Source organism: Fulmarus glacialis, unplaced genomic scaffold (assembly GCF_000690835.1).
Source record: "Fulmarus glacialis isolate BGI_N327 unplaced genomic scaffold, ASM69083v1 scaffold38730, whole genome shotgun sequence".
In the NCBI taxonomy this organism is placed as follows: Eukaryota; Metazoa; Chordata; class Aves; order Procellariiformes; family Procellariidae; genus Fulmarus; species Fulmarus glacialis.
Window position 1 is genome coordinate 30,762 of NW_009190299.1, and position 16,524 is coordinate 47,285.

Sequence of the window (16,524 nt, forward strand, 5' to 3'; positions counted from 1 at the left end):
CCAGAAACCCTTGCCTCCAGCCGAGCTCTAGGTGGTGGGATACTGCCGGATTGCATCCGGAGTGGAAAAGAATGCACCAGCCAGGTGTGTGAACCTGAGGACTGCAGCTTCCATTTGAAAAAGAAAATATTTACTAGCATTCACTAGTATTCAGTTGTGGTCTCCTGAACATTTACATCACCCTAAATGCAGCCAAAAGAGGCTGTTGCCTCCCCCTGCATAGCAATGCATTCTTGTAACTTGCCACTTGTCTTGTCCTCGTGTGATCAACTGGACCACTGACCTTAAAATTAACTCTTTTCCCAAAGATTAGCTCTCAGACTGAACATCTTACTCATTATCCCAAGATCGCGCCGTAACAAATCACCTGGAACAAAACAAGAAGCGCCTTTACCAGGATAAAAAAAAAGCCTTCCCACATGTTATTCAAGTCACATTCCTCACATAACAGTGAATCAAAAAGTTTGATTGAAAAAAAAAAAATCAATTACAAAGTCCAGTGTCCAGCTCTGCAGAAGGGAAAATTTAATTTCTCTGAGAAAAAGCATCAGAACTGAATGTACTGTGCTGCATTTGAAAACAGTAAGATAAGATTTCAATATGGCTCTAACCAAGTTCATAGCAACCTCTTATCAGACAAAAAATTGCTGCATGGTAAAATAAAGCAGAATTAAAAAAACATACTAGAGCAAGGTTGATAAAAAATAAGCGCTGGAACGCATATCTTCAGTGAACAATTGCTCCAAACTCCTTTGAATTGCCAGCTGTTTAGCACTTGGAACATTTTGCTAGTTCTAAAACTTACAAGATCAATTCTTATTAACTGAAGAAACATAGTACTTGCAACTATGTCAGAGACTAAGCATTCTGTTAAAAAATTAAACAAACAAACAAAACAAAACCATAAATTAACCCCCCCACAAACACATCGGTCCCTACAGGGTTAAGGTGATGATGCTATGCATCAAGTATTTTTATGCTGCCCATATTTCTATTCTGCACTAAAACCTAAATTCTGGAACGCAGGTGCTGGCAGCAGCGCTCTGTTTGGGGGGGCACAGCACATCTGCCCAGACAGATGCTTTCATCAGACACCAGAATTAACTTATACCATCTTCTCAGGGACAGACACCACTTAATTACATTGTCTGTACTTTCTAGCTTCAAAAGCACTCAAGCCATCAAGTGATAGTACTACCTTTCCTATATATTTTTTCATCCTTCTATTTATTTAGGAATAAAATTGTACAATTTCGTTAAAATTAAACAAGTGTTTCAAAAGGCAGCAAAAGCAACAACTGTTTTTGTCATTTAATTTAGTATTTACGAGCAAAAAGTTAAATTTCACCCCGATGAAGGCTAGTACTTGGGACTTCAAATATGAAAGAAGGCTTGGAAAACTGTTAGGAGGAGCAAATTAAGAAAACAAAGGCTGCTTGCCTTGGAAAAGCAACCAATAAAGAACTGACTAGTTTAAGTACAAGAATAATAAAATAGTATTGATCGTCTAGCTCAGGAACATTTGTTCTTCGTGTCACTTTACAGAGGAAGAATCAGGTAATAAACTATGGGAAATTCGTAACTAGTACAAAAATAAACTGAATACTGGATATTAAGAACACTAACATCATAGTTAAGGCTAATGAAATTTTGGGGAGGCAACTGAACCTTGCACTTCACAACAATAACCCATCTCTACCCAAGGTGGGTATTAGAGAGATTAGATTAGAGACCTTATAGTAGAAGGACAGATGATGTAGCATTTAGCTGTTGCAGTTTTTGAACTACTATTTGAAGGCTGTAACTCCAGTGACATTTGATGTACAAAAGCCAGCTAGTGGGCTGGGGAGCAGGGGGATGACATGATGAAACAACTGTATGCAACTTGATTTGTACCGAATTAGGGTGCTGCATAGGAGTATATTAAGAATGAACTATCTTTTATTATAGTTGCTTTTGTCGTCTTTTCTTCTTTCACCCAGTATTATACACCATTCCAGCTGAGAAAGTAGAATGGTATAAAATTTACAATGGTATAAAAGCTACAAGGATAATTTTAAATGAATTAAGTGCTAATAAAATGACAGCACTCAAGAACACTGCAACTGTGTATCATGACTCATCAGAAAACATAGCTACTCAGGAAACTCAACAGGAAGGGGACATAATTTTTGATGAGGAGGAGTTACTCTTAATCTATAAATGAATTTAACTAAAATCGGGGAGGGGGGGAAGTGAACCCCATCATTATCAGTAAAGCTTGGCTGTAACAAAAAGATTGAAAGAATGATAAACAATGGAGAAGAAAGCTTATTATAGTAAGTTGAATAATTTGGTAACCCAGGACACCAGGAACATTGTTAAGTAGGACAGTATAGAGCACAAGAAGTGGCGCAGAGGAAAAATGTTTTCAGTGAACCATGAAGTTCAAGTGCGATGCTACTGACACAGAAACCACTTCACAAGCAAAGGAGTACAGTAATAATGTACAAAAAGTTTATACGCAATCTCTATGCAAGACACTGGTGAAACTTTTACCGCATATACTACGTCTAGTTCTAGCACCCACAACTCAATGATGGTTACCCAAAGAGGATATAGGCAAGTTTGATTTCACTGAGCCAGATTTTTTCATGTGGTTAAAAAAAGGGAAAGGTGAAAGAGATAAAAAGTAAAGATGATCACTAACTTGTTAGGTTTCTAACTTTGTAATATAACCTTATCAATTTATACAATTATATTTCATTTAACTGAACAAACATTCTTCAAAAAATTTTCTGAAGTGGCAAGAGTACAGTAAAAGCATTTGGAAAGCAGAAAATTAGAGGAAAAGTCTGTTATACAAGATATAGATCAAGAACTAACCTTTCGTACATCTCTGAAAGGGAAGTTCTACCATGCTAGAAAGACTTTCGTGAGCTTAAGAGAAGAGAGGACTTAAAATACCTCAGCTTCATATGTATCAAATATTACTGTTCCTTACATATAAAATTTACTTTCACTTCTCTTTTTCATCCCTTTTATTATGTTTTCATGTCTATTACTCTGAAAGAATGATAGCTAAACCCACACATTTCTCTCCTATTTTTGCCCACTTGTCTTTCCTTCTGTCTTTTGAGTAGGATGGGCAGATGTGGTTCCATTGTATTTCTGAGACAATTCCTTTATTTTAGTACCCAGTTAGGTCAACTACTATCAAATGCTCATTTCTCCAGAGTCTGAATCATGCCGCTCAAAAGAAACAAAACAAACAAAAAAAGAAGCCAGATTTAATATTTAGCTAAGTTGATAGCAATCTAAGAGTATGAAAATATAAAATTGGTATTTGACGAGTGCTTTTGCTCCCCTTTCAGAAATAGAAGCCTGTAATTCACATTTGGGGAACTTCTTACTTTCCATACCTTTTTGCCTTTGAGAGGGAATAAATAGAACAGGAACAGGCCAAACTTTTCCCCTTAAAAAAATAACTTTTAACAAGGACTAGGGTATTCTGTTTCTCTTTTAAACCTAAAATCTTCTAAGACAACAAGGGCTTTCTTCAGCCTTTCTTTTCCGAATGTAGCCTGAAAGGAAATACTCTGATGCATTCCACAGCTTGATTTTCAGTTCATTTAAAATCTTGCCTCCACTCCTGCAAGAACATCATCTCCATTCATTTCCTATGTTGACAAGATTAACTTCAAAACTAAAAATCTGGAAAAATCGGTATGAGGCTTCCTGCTAACCCTGAAATTTGACCTTCAGCAAAGTCATCTGCATATCTGGCTTCATTAGGATGGATATTTGGTTCAAACTGCTAAATGATTATAGTAATTTGGCTATGGAAATACCAGCACCGCCCATCAATAAGAAACCATCACAAACCCCCAATCCATTGTTTCTATAATAAGTAACAGAAATCCACGACTAGGTTAAGTAAGATCTAACCCCGCTCTCTGAACGTGCCAAGAAGTTAATTTTAAAAATTGAGACACTAAAAGCACCAAGTCCCACAACTACAGGCATTATTTATATCCCAGCTGTTCTCTCCCCTTCAGCTCAGGCGTCCCAGAACAATAATGCTGCAGGAATATTCTTATTCCATCATAACTCTTCTAACATAAGACAGCCGAAACAATCCTTCAAATCCTAGTCATCAGTGACAGTTAATTCCAGCAACAAAGAGAACAGTCATCATAAAAATTTGTACAGAATAGAAGAACTTGAACTCAATAGAGAACAGTTCAAGAAGAGGAATGAAATATGCAGTACTGGATGCAAAGAAACTTTTAAAGCCAGGAACAAAAATTTGAACATAGTTTCCATATTTCAGAAATACTTTTACTATAGTTCCATACTACCACAAACCAGTGCAAACCACCAACAGTGCTGAAAGGAGCAGCCCACCTTCTTGCCCACTCTGTGTGCTCGCTCCAGTATCTGCTCCAGTATCACGTGTACCAAGACAAACATTCATGCAGCCACACTGTAGACTAAACCAAATTAAAACGAAGGTTTTCTTTTTTTGTGTGTCTCAACACAAAAAATAAACTTAGTGGAACTAAAAGCAAATATGAAAACATTTATATAAATATGATGGTGCATTATGGATGTATTTAACATTTAAAGAGACCATCTCAACACAAAATGTTTTGCTTAACTCAAATCTTGGACATTCAATTCGTTTTTTATCCACAAGAGTGAAGTGGTCTTTACCTTTTATCACAGCGTCTCCACCTGCTGGAGTTCCATTTTCTTGTGGCGCTACAAGCGTTTTCAGAATTACTTGTGTTGCCCCAAGTCTTGGCAGGGTGACATGTTTAAGAAATGGCAAATTGTTTTTCTTGGCAAATGCCTGGCTTGTTTCTCTCCTTTTCCTAAGAAAGCCACCCTCTGGAAATAAAACAATCCATTTCCGATTACGGCTCCTGTAGTATTTTTCTAGATGCTCCTTGAGTAACACAAGCTGCTGGTCGCGGTGTGCTTTTCCCTGTGAGGATAAAACATTACCTAAATAAAATGAATACTTAAAAGAGATAACATTAAGACAGATAATTATTACATTTCTATGATTTCTCTCTCTTTTCAGCGATACAAGTAAGTCTCTATGACAACACAAAGCAATGTTCCCATAGTACTCACTGGTGGCTGAGTTAATGCCATGTTACAGAAAGGCTGAAAAAAAGCCCTTGAAATTGAGGATGAAGCTCCCGATTTGATGACTTCTCTGCAAGAGCGACATCCAGACTGTAAACGGGAACTCCACATAATGGGAGGATGTATTTACAGAATTCCCTAGTTGTTACTGGGTCCCAAGTTGAATTTGCTGAACCAAATTCTGCAAAGACAATCTAGGGGTCAAGCTATGATTTGGAGGTCCACGTATCATCAGTAATTTCTGCAAGCCAAACAGTATCTTTGCTCACTATCTTCTACGCACCTCTCCCCGCATCCTGTACTAGAATAGCAGAGGTACCAGAAGACACAGCTGGACCTCAAGACCAGGCTTGAGTTCGGTTATCAGCGCAGAACCACAGATTTCTCCCAAACCTGCACTGCTTGAATGCTTAGTCTCAGCTGAAATCAGCACACTGATGGAAACACTTACTGTTTCAGAGGGGGGTGGGGGTGGGGAAAAAGTGCTGGGCTGTGATGTTTGCAGGTTTTCTTCCTCTAGGAGAAACTGTTGAGTAGGAAGTGATTTTATTTGTGTGAACTTAAAGAAAGCCTACAACAATAAAAATGAGATGCCCTAGCCAACAAGATACTATATGACACCAGCTTCTAGTTTGATAATTAGCTGTGTATAGGATATAGCCAGGTCATAATTAAATGTGAAGGACCAAGTGGAAAAAAAAAAAAAACCAACCCTCATTCATTTCTCCTCTTTGATGTATTAGCACAACTTTTTCACTTAAGACAGTACGAGTTGTCTTTAATTACTGCAGAAGTATCTTCAATATCTTCAACAACCATCTTTTCTCTTCCCACTTCCACACACAGCAAGAGCAAGCTACCCAAATTTTCACAGGAATTAATTTACATCAATTATCATTTTTGAGTGCTCCAAAGTGACTTTGCCAAATCACTCAAAAGACACAGGAGTCCAAAATTTAAGCTTCCCTCAGCAGAGGTGATTTTAATTCTCTGAAATGTCAACAAAACTGCCACAAACATTCCACTCCTTGGTGGTTGTTTTTTTTTTGGCAGGGAAGAGGGAATGAGTGGAGTTGAGTGGAAGACAACAAGAAACAGTATTTTATTGAAGACAAGTTTTGTGAAAGTGTTTCTCCTAGATTTTAATTACTTCCAACTTACCTCATGAAAGGGAAGGAAAAAACTCTGCCTGCTCATATTAATGCAATTAAAGAGCAACATAAAAGTTCCTCAGTTAAAACAGTCCTTTCCCACCAGACCACAGGACTCCAGGATAGCACAGTAGTTAAAAAAAAACAGCAGTGAACAATAAACTTTTCACACGTTAGATATTAGAACTCTCCAAAACCTAAACAAACCTAATGAATATGACTGATAGATAAATTGCCATTTAGCAAATACCGTGAGGTTTAAGATGCTGCTGTGATACAGAAAAGTCTACTGGACTAATAGGAAAGAGAGGAGTGTTTAAAAGCAACCATGACTAGTGGAATACTGAAAAGTCCTGGAAGATAAAATGCAATTAACACACTGTCCAGAAAGAAGAGAAAGTAAGTCATAAAGAAGCAGAAGCAGCTCCTTAATACCACCAACTCTTGAAGACTACGGCTAGTTGATCACCATTACAGGGAACGGGCTCAGCCTTCTTTCCTTTAGAGGAAAGAAAACAGACTGCTGACAAATTCTTTAGGATGCCACGCACTTTGCATCACTGATATGGCAAGCTACTGATGGTCTCGGTTTCCAGTAAACTTTTCAATAGGAGAGGAGAAAACACTATTCAACTTCTAGCAGACCTCAGAAGCATTCCTAAAACTGCCATTGGTGCTGCTCATGAAAATGAGGCTAATGTACATTTTTAACAAATAGGATGTTCTGTACCATGATCAAATTATGTTATTTTACAGGGGAAAAAAATGAAGTATTTGCTCATCCAAATATTACTAGGGCCTTTCTATAGTTAGGCAAAGGATCATTACTCACTCACCTTAAGTGTTTTTGCTATACCCAAAGGCTAATTAACAACTAAGAAACATTTTATTTTCAATTGGTTTATCTTTAGACTCACGCTGACATCATTTTATTTGTGATGTTGCATACCTCAGCCACTTTACAAAAATAAGGAAAAGCCTTAGTTTTTGCAGCTCAGTAATGGTTTGGTTTTGTAACTGGAGTTGCAACACCACATTCAGAAATTACAATTAACAAGCTGACAGCCACGTGTACCTCAAAATGTGTATCTTGTGAATTTTAACTACTGAAATAGATTTATATTTTACAAAGTGTCAAACCCCGTTCCTTTCCATACTCTCACAGTACATAGTTGTGTATCTCTAGAGACCTTTATTTTATTATCTAATTTTGCCTGAGGTTTTCTAACCATGCCTTTGTCTTAGTAAGAAATCTCACTTTAGCTGTGTATAGCTGTGATTAAGTATTTCTTTATTTCATTCTGAGTAAATTAGCTTCTTCTCTACAACATGAAAATTCATTAATTCTCTCTGGCTGCCCATACATTTTAAAGTCCAGACAAATAAAAATAAGGAGAGGAAAGAAATGCATATGCTGGATGTCACAGTTCACATAACTGGCAGCAGGTTCAAGCTTATCATTGTACTTCTAAGTTTCTACTTTTAGACTGCAGTTTGATCAACAGCTACCAAACAACAAAAAAAACCCCAAATTGTAAAAAATAATCTGAGGTTTTCACTCCTTAATATTTGACATGCTGGGCTCAACATATATTCTTTCCTGATGCCCAAATAATAATTAACCTTCAAGAATCAATTAATTACTATTTATGCAGGCCCATCACCACCTTAAACTGGTCTACTACCATGTTGCCATCAAAAGGGACAGTCCTGCCTTTCCTTATCTGAAACTTTGACAGTCAGAACGGTGACCTAACCAGACTCATTGCACAGCTTCAAGGTCACTAAGGAAAGAAGAGAGGCACCAACAATGGGCAGTCAGAAGCGGAGAGACAAAAAGGACTCCCCATGTACTTTGCTTGTACACCTCTCTCATAAAAGGCTCCCACTATAATTGGGTTCCGTAAACATTCATGTCTAGGCAAATAATAAAATAAGCTTGGAAAAAAAGCAGTTTTAGAACCAAGCTCTACTCAAATACACACATTACAGCATAGTTATTTTATCCTGCAAACCATCCAGGAGGTAATGAGTAAGTCCCATAACATCACAACGTTCCAAATATAAGGATAAATCAAAGCACTACTACGTGTTTCCATTTACCTGTCTTATAAAGAAGTCTCCATGGATTAGAGACACAATGCCGAAGTTTGTATACTTAAAAATATGATCCATCAGCCACATCATCTGACGGACAACCTGAAAAGGTAAAAAAAAAAAAATTAGTTCAGTAAATATCAAGTGCAGAGAATTATGTATATACTGGTCACATTCTTGTCACCCTTTCAACAGCAACAAAACTAGCAAATATATGGAATAAAGTCCTTTATGCCCCAAAGTATAAAGCAGCACAGGTGCTACACTTCTCCCTCAAGAGCAGGATTAAATAGTTGTGGTTTTGTAATATAATATACAGTTCTACACTATTAGCCACATGCTAGAGTAATTTCTACTCTGTCTTTTCACACAGGTAGTGTAATGCTTCTTATTGACATACCACCACAACTTTAAGCCAGTTGCAAACTGAAACCTTTTTCAGTGTTAGTCCAAGTACACAAAACAGTACAGATCTGCATTTGAAATCTCCAACTGTTTTATGTCTACCACAAAAATGTTTCCTTTTTTTTTTTGTACTTGGCGATTTTTGGGATGAGATCATGTTCTCGTGCTTCTGATATGCACATGCTCCATACATGCTCACTCTATCTTTGAACAGCAGCATTCACCGAGACCTATGTACAGCCCACATGCCATTACCTACTTCTCTCATGGCAGAGCAGCCACATGCATCCCTGAGAATTTCATTAAGTCATGCTCCTTGTCCCAGCTGAGAGGCATGGTGAGAAGGCAAAACCAGAGACTGAGCCGTTAGATTCACTTTGACCATCACTTCTCACCGGTCAGTGAAGGCAGATACTATACCTGTTCAGTCCTTTGAGATTTAAAATAGAAGAATTACCCCCCAGAAGAGGTAACTAACAGAAGGGAAAAGCTTCTTCTCTCACAAGGTCTTTCCCCACTATAGCTCCTACATGTAGATTTTGAGAGGTGTAGGAACTGGCTCTCCAAAACTGGAAAATCCAGTGTCTCTCACATGCTCTCAATCATACAGGCTAGCTGCCTTTACTCTTCCCTATGTTACAAGGCCACACCAAGACTGATTCAAGTTCAGTGAAACTTAAAGTCATATAACATAGTACTCTTCCTTTTATCACTATCAAAAAAAGCATATGGAGAACCATGACATTTCTCCGGTAGTCAGAAGATCATTTTTTGAATCTTAAACAGGCACCTTCTGCTTGGCATCTTTCAGTTGTCCAAGATACATAATTTGAGGCAAAGACAGAAAGCAAGCAGTCTAAGAAATAAAGATTTCCTCTAGAAAATACAATGTATTGTTCATGTATTAGTCGATTACATCTACTGCTAAAGTAGTATGCTTCTCTCCAAACACCAGAGGCTTGCACGGTAACTGAAATACTCAGAATCCATATCCACGTCTTCAACAATACTTCTAACAAAACAGTTTGATACAGTGAAAGATGGTGGCTTTTACCTGTTTTCACATCTTCACATGTCTATGTGGAATTTGTAGAAAGAAGCAGATCATATTTCATGCAGAAATTCTGTTTTGCAAAAGCAGCTCGATAATTTGCAATTTGTATCTAGAATTGCATGTATCAGTAAGTCTTTCTTCCAAAGAAATCTAATTATCTCTTGCAGTGCTCTGATTATCTAATTTTCCCTTTTGACCCCAGAAGCTATAAATGAATCCTGGGTTATATATTTGGAGAAAGGTAACCGTCACATACCCTGTTTCTTTTACTTATCCTTAAACAACTGCAGCCGGATGCTCAGCAAAGTGAAGTTTTTACACACTTGCAAGAACATACCTGCCAAAGAACGTTTAAGATAGTTTATTGCCTTAGACATATAGCTGATCTCCCAGTGAAATCTGAACGTCACATTTAGAAGCTAGCTATCCTTGCCTAAGAGCACATTAAGAACACCTCAACTTGTGTTTTTTTTAATACTAGCAAACTTTCTGTTTGAAGATCTTGGATAGTGCAAGGGTCCCTCTAGCATCACTGGAAGTAGAAAAGGAAACCACGTCTGAGAGAAAAGGACAGCTCTCAAAGATATGAAAGGTTTTGCTTTGGAAACAAGCATCCATTTCTTCTCTGTGACATGCTAGTACCCCTTCCTGTCTGCCAGTGGTATTTCTTACTAGATGCTACATATCCAGGGGAACAAAGACACACTATGTGTTTGTGAGCGATTAAAAAAAAATTAGTTCCTAGATATAACTCCCCACTTGAGACTAATATTGGTGAAATGGTTTCTCATACAGCTATCCCCGGGGGAAAAAAAAGAAAGAAAAGGTGTGCCTAAGGACAAGAGTTAAAAAAAGCATCACTGAAAGGTGTTACTGCTCTTCAAGGCACTACAATATCGTAAGTTCATGCCCACGCACCAGCCCAAAGATGACAGGCTGGGGTAGGGAACCATATCCTTTGATAAAAACACCACCAAAATTCCACTGATGATGATTTAGCCTGCAGCAGTACCCATATGACTTTCAGTGTTCATCTACTACTTTGGCATTTTGAAAATTATTGTTCTATTATATCAAGCAGAAGTTAAACCAACATAATCTATTTTACTGGAGGAGGTAAGCAAGCTTAATAATCTGCTTCCCTGAAAAGAAAAAGTTTGTGTCTTTTGAGGAGTCAACATTGGTCCCTAGGTGTTCTATGGCAATCCTGGAGGAGGAAATCCTGCCCAGCAATGCTAGTGCTTCTCTCCTCCCATACCACTTTTTATTGTCTTTTTATTTGGATGACAGTAGGTTTATCCTGAAAGTTGATCACGGCTTTTCAGAGTCTGAAGTCCATCTTACCATGTTTTAGGTGACACGGGGCTTCTAACTAGCATCCCTGGACTTCCTCAGAGTTTTTGAGAAGGAGTGATGCGATTGTGTCACAGATCAGAGTGACTTACAAGTTATAACTAAGATAAAACACACAAGCAGTTTGCTGCAAGTGGGCTAACAAAGAGACAAACTCCAGAGCTCAGTGATTATAAATCTGCCTTTAAGCCTAGGCAGTGCTAAGAAGCACAAAGAGGAAGTATTTTTATGTATGAATTAATAAATACATACACACACTCTAACACATAAAATCAAAAAGGAGTTCAAAGAATAGGACACAATTACCTTGTTTGTAATCAAAAGGCAAACTAGATTAATTGATATTCATTCTGTTTTGCTACCAAGGGCAGAATAGAGGACACTGCAAGATATTGGTGGTAGCTCTTCCATTTAGCATCCTCAGGAATGAAACAACGCTTATCAGATGAGTCTCTTATCACTTGCATTTCAAGCAGGTTTAAGCAAGACATTCAGAAGTGTTTTGAGCACAGATTCATAGTTGCTTATGGATTGAAAGAATTTTTGGATGCCATTTCAGGTCCTTTTTGCTTCATCCTTCCTGCTTAAATAAGTTCAGAATGTAGAAAAAGCTTTTACCAATTTTATAAAAAAAAAAAATCTAGGTGCCTCCTATTCACAGGCCCACTTTCATTTCACCCTACATAGATTTCATAACAAAGCAACCTGAATAGACTGACTTTCATCTTTCAAGCACCTCTAACTTAACAATGAAACCTGGCAACGCTTATCTTGAGACTTGCACTCAAACAGCTGCAAGCTCTACTTTTTTTCTCTCCACTGCACCCTTCCTGGCACTGCTTTCTGCTCTAAATCAGAAAAAATAGCCACATTTATCAGTCCTAATCCAGAAAGCAGTAATAGTAGCATTTTAATCTAATTCTCTTTGTTAAACACATAACCTTAACATTTATGAGACCTCAACTAACTTACTAAGTTTGTTCCAATTTGTTTGTGAAAGTAAGGGTTAAAACAATTTATTGAACTATATAAAAGTGTAATTAGGTCACTTCTGATTCAGTTGAAACCTTGCTCTGTGTGGCTTGTCTTATGGTAACATGTATTAGTCAAACAATACTGGACAACAGTCCAGTCCTTCCATTAAAATTATAATTTTTAGCTAATTTCCACTTCCCTAATAATAGATCATGTTCTCCTTATTCACATAAGTGAATTTGAAAGACAAGAAACATCTTAACACATGTATTTTAGTTTACTGCTTAGTGAGATTAAATTTGCTTAAAACAGGCTACACTATCATTTGTATGTAAGAATTTATAAAATACTAGAAAAAAAACCCCATCACAGTTCCTGACACGGCCTTTAGGAAAAATTGTCAAGTTGCAAGAATGTTTCAGTATTCTACCTCACTACACAGAAAACCACACAACTTTAAATCGAACACTTCTCACGTCTTAAATTAACATTTTTTAAAAAGCAGCATTAAACGGTAAGGGCTTGCAGATTACATCTGGTTTCAGTCTGTATTGGCTGGCAAAAGCAAGCAAAAGAAATTTTGGACTGCCACAGGAGGAAGGTCTTCCTAGTTCTGCCACTGGACCATCACCAGCGAGAGGCCGCCTTTGGTAAGCTGTTTTACTTCTTTGTATGCCTTTCTGTGTGAAATGGAAGTGAGCCTTTCACCTTCCCAAAATACTTTAAGAGCTAAAAAGTGTTGCCTGAGTGGTAAAGTGTTTAGGAATTAGTGCGGCTTCACCGTCCTAAACAAAATAAAAACAATTCTTAGAAATTACTATCTTACTACTAACAGATGAATATCAAGGTTGTGAAGGACTCCATGTTAAGTTTAAACTGTATTTAAAGAAAACTGCCCAATTTAAATAGTTGCCTATTGTATAACGATTTCTTTTGGACAGTTGGTTGTTTTCTTTTTTTCTCCAGTGGTTTCACAGTCATTCAAAGTAAAGACAATTCTATTCTGTTCAGAAATATGAAGCATGCTATTTTAAAACACCTGATTCAGCAAGTTCTATCAGGGATAAACTATCCCAATCTTTCTCATTATTTTTAGCCACTTGTACTACTCATGCTATATTTTAAGCATGTGTTGAAGCTCATACTTTTTTCTTTATTAGCTAAAAACATTAAAGCCATACTAGGCTCTGAACATGTATATTCCAAGAGTAATGACTGCAATTATTTAAGGAAAAAAATAGTGATTTTAAGGATGTTTTGCTTTTCTAAAAACCCACAAACCTAACAGTGTCCATGGTGAAGATTATTTGCCATCTCAATGCCTCTCTCCATTTTTAACATCTTCTACATTCACTGAAACTTTTTAGCTATGGAGTCAAACAGGATAAATGTGGCGTAGATTTATATATACATTAGTATACATACATGAGTCAATGAAGCTCTGTGATATTTAAAACACCTGGGACATCAATAGTCAAGACTATATGCAATACATATCCACAGGACTATATCCTCACAGTCACAGCTTTATCACAAGATTGTCCGGTGCATAATTTTGATAAAGGGAATTATTCTGTTATTCTACTCATTGGGATACAGTACAGAATACCATATATACCTAACTTCCTCAATTCCAAAAGAAATTAAATCAATTAAAAGTACTTTTAAAACACAGTCTTCTCTAGGCTACACTAGAAGGAAAGAAATTAGTCTCTGCTCAATCTTGAGTGTCATTTTCATAATTTAGGTTTTGAGTTTGGTTTGAGTTTTTTTTTTTTTGTTTGGGGGTTTTTGTTTGTTTGTTTGTTTTTAATCAGCTCTGCTGTCATAAGTAAGATCTAGGAAAATTTCTACAAAAATGTTAAATCACTGGTAGAGATACAGTGTATACACAATCTATATTAATATACACTAAGAAAAACAGTGCCAGTTACAAGTAGTGCAGATGCAACAAAAAGCAGTTGTTGGTTTTCCTTGTTTCTTCACCGTATGGTCGCAAGAAAGAAGACAACACTATGACAGACACAGCTGACACATTTTTTCAGCTTGCCAGGTTATGTCTTCCAACATTTTGTAGCCCAATCATACATACCCCCTTCCTTCTGATTTGCACATAATTTAGTTTCCTGTTTAGATCCCATACTCTAGTTTCCAGCACTACACTCCTTAGTCGTGAATTTTCTGAACAGCAATGCCTGAAACAATTGACATTAGTTGCACTTCTCATCAAGAAATGTTTAAAAGTTTGTGAAATAAGAGCTCAAGCAATTTTGACCTTAGCTAGCTAGCTTAGCTTGGACATGCCCTCATAGGGAAGTCACTTTCAGTTTCTGAACTCCTACCAAAATCCCATACACAACTTGCTTCTAACTTTGAAAAAAATTCCATGCTAGAATAAAGTCATAACCGAGAAGCTAGACCTATGTTGGTTTGAGCAAAGTTGGCATGAGTTGCACAAGGGCCCAAGGTGAGAGGAAAAAGTCAAGTACATGATTACCTGCAAGGAGGTGTGCTTCCCTCTATGTTAACCTAGGCTGGATGGACACTGACTCAGCTCGTATTTTACCTTCTTCAAAGGCAACGTTTATGGTCTAAAACCTGCTGCAAGCTACTGGCTGTCGCATTAAACCAAATCTAAACAAAAAGCTTCCTATTCAGGGTCTTGAGATTATTTGGAGGATTAACACACAAAAGTCAGTCATCAGTACCGCACAGAGACGCAAGCGCACCCAAGGTAACAGATCGCATACACAGAAGCTATCCCACTCCCCGGTTGTAGCCTACCGTGCCTTTATCCTGAAGGCACATCATCAGAGTGCAGACATCACCCGTTGCTTGATGGTTCACCAGCACCATGGCTTCATCTTCTGATACTGCTTTAACATCATCACCCCATTCCACTACTATTGCAAAAAAAAAAAATAAAAAAAAAAAAAGGTAAATTTTACAATGATCACATGGAAATTTTACTATCAACAAAACAAAAAACCCAAAGACCCCATACCCAGACAATTATAATAAAGAAATCTACATGCTACATGTCAATTTAAATTGGCACATAGCATAAGATAGGAATATTAGCAAGACCATTTTTCCAAGCAAAGGGTATCCAGCTTAGTTTTAAATTGCATGCACAGAATAAGAACAAAACAAAAATACTCTACCAGAACATGTGCACAGAGATCGATCTTTTTGTGTCATTACACCATTCTATATTTAGGGTCTCAAAATTACATAAGCTTTTGACCCAGTTTTCAAGTTCAACTGTCTCACCTTATTAGATTAAAAAAAACATGTCAAAAATTTTTTTGTGGGGTTTTTTTTTTTTTAAACCTAGCAAGTTTGTTTCATTTCTACACTTACTATTATTAAACTACTCCCGTAAAAGCAAAACAAAAAAATCTGTAGTTGGGTATTAGGTTTAAAATGCTACATTAAACAAACTCAGTAATTCAAATCTAAACAAGTTAGCTATAGGCAAGAAAGTGGGTTTAGAAAATGCTGCTCAGATGACAGAAACTATTAGTCACTATTTTGTAGACCAGAGACCAGATACTCCAGCGGCAAGAATGATGTCAGGAGGAAGCTACAGCTGTTGATCATTCAACATTTACACTGACTAGCAAAAATATGCTGAGGTAAGGAAAAGGAGTTAAAATTGCTAGTTCCATCATCACAAAGTAACTAAACAGAGAAAGAGAAGACTGCCTCCCAAAGAAGAACACAGCATAGAAAACTAGAAAAAGTCTGTTGTAAATTAAAGACCAGAATACGTCTAATGCTCTTACTGGGGCAAAGAGACAAGCAAGCAGAGTCTGGCCCTCTTCAATAAAAGGGATGGTTACTGCTATGCGGTGTAAAGGGAAAGGATGGGCAGACAGAGCAGCTCTATGAAGTTCAAAAGGAAAAGTAAGATGCATTGCCCATGCATGTAGGATATGATTATTTTTCTGTGTGTGTTTGGTATCTTAAGTGGTTCTTGTTGGCTATTATTTTCATTTCTGACATCAAAGGAAATATTTCACCTCCATTACTGAATCTTTAATACTGTTATAAACAGGTCTCCAGGCAGTGAACAACTCTCATCACAAGACAATTAATTACTTTACTACTATGTGTCTTCTAAGCAGTAGTTTAGCTGATGCAAAAGCAATAGGCTACACACTGAAGACAAGAAGCAATAATCCATGCATAGCTTCCCTGTCCTTGCAGAAATCCAATTAGCATCACACCTTTGAAAATTGCCACTTCTATTACTTTCTAATGGCTCCCAAATTAGTACTGAATTGAGACTTGAACACAAAGCAAAAAAATAAAATGCTGTATTTGGTCACAAGTAGATAGAATCAGACT

The 16,524-nt window shown here is 37.2% G+C and overlaps 1 protein-coding gene across 1 annotated transcript in view; it reads right to left on the reverse strand.

Annotated features, from left to right (window-relative positions):
- LPGAT1 (lysophosphatidylglycerol acyltransferase 1) overlaps positions 1-15,074 on the reverse strand; it is a gene marked incomplete at its 5' end in the record, with an annotated part of 35,011 nt that extends 19,937 nt beyond the window's left edge. The window contains 3 exons of the mRNA XM_009585124.1: positions 4,696-4,969; positions 8,391-8,486; positions 14,956-15,074. Coding sequence (XP_009583419.1) covers positions 4,696-4,969; positions 8,391-8,486; positions 14,956-15,074 — 489 coding nt within the window. The remainder of the gene's footprint in view (positions 1-4,695; positions 4,970-8,390; positions 8,487-14,955) is intronic.
- Positions 15,075-16,524: the final 1,450 nt, after the last annotated feature.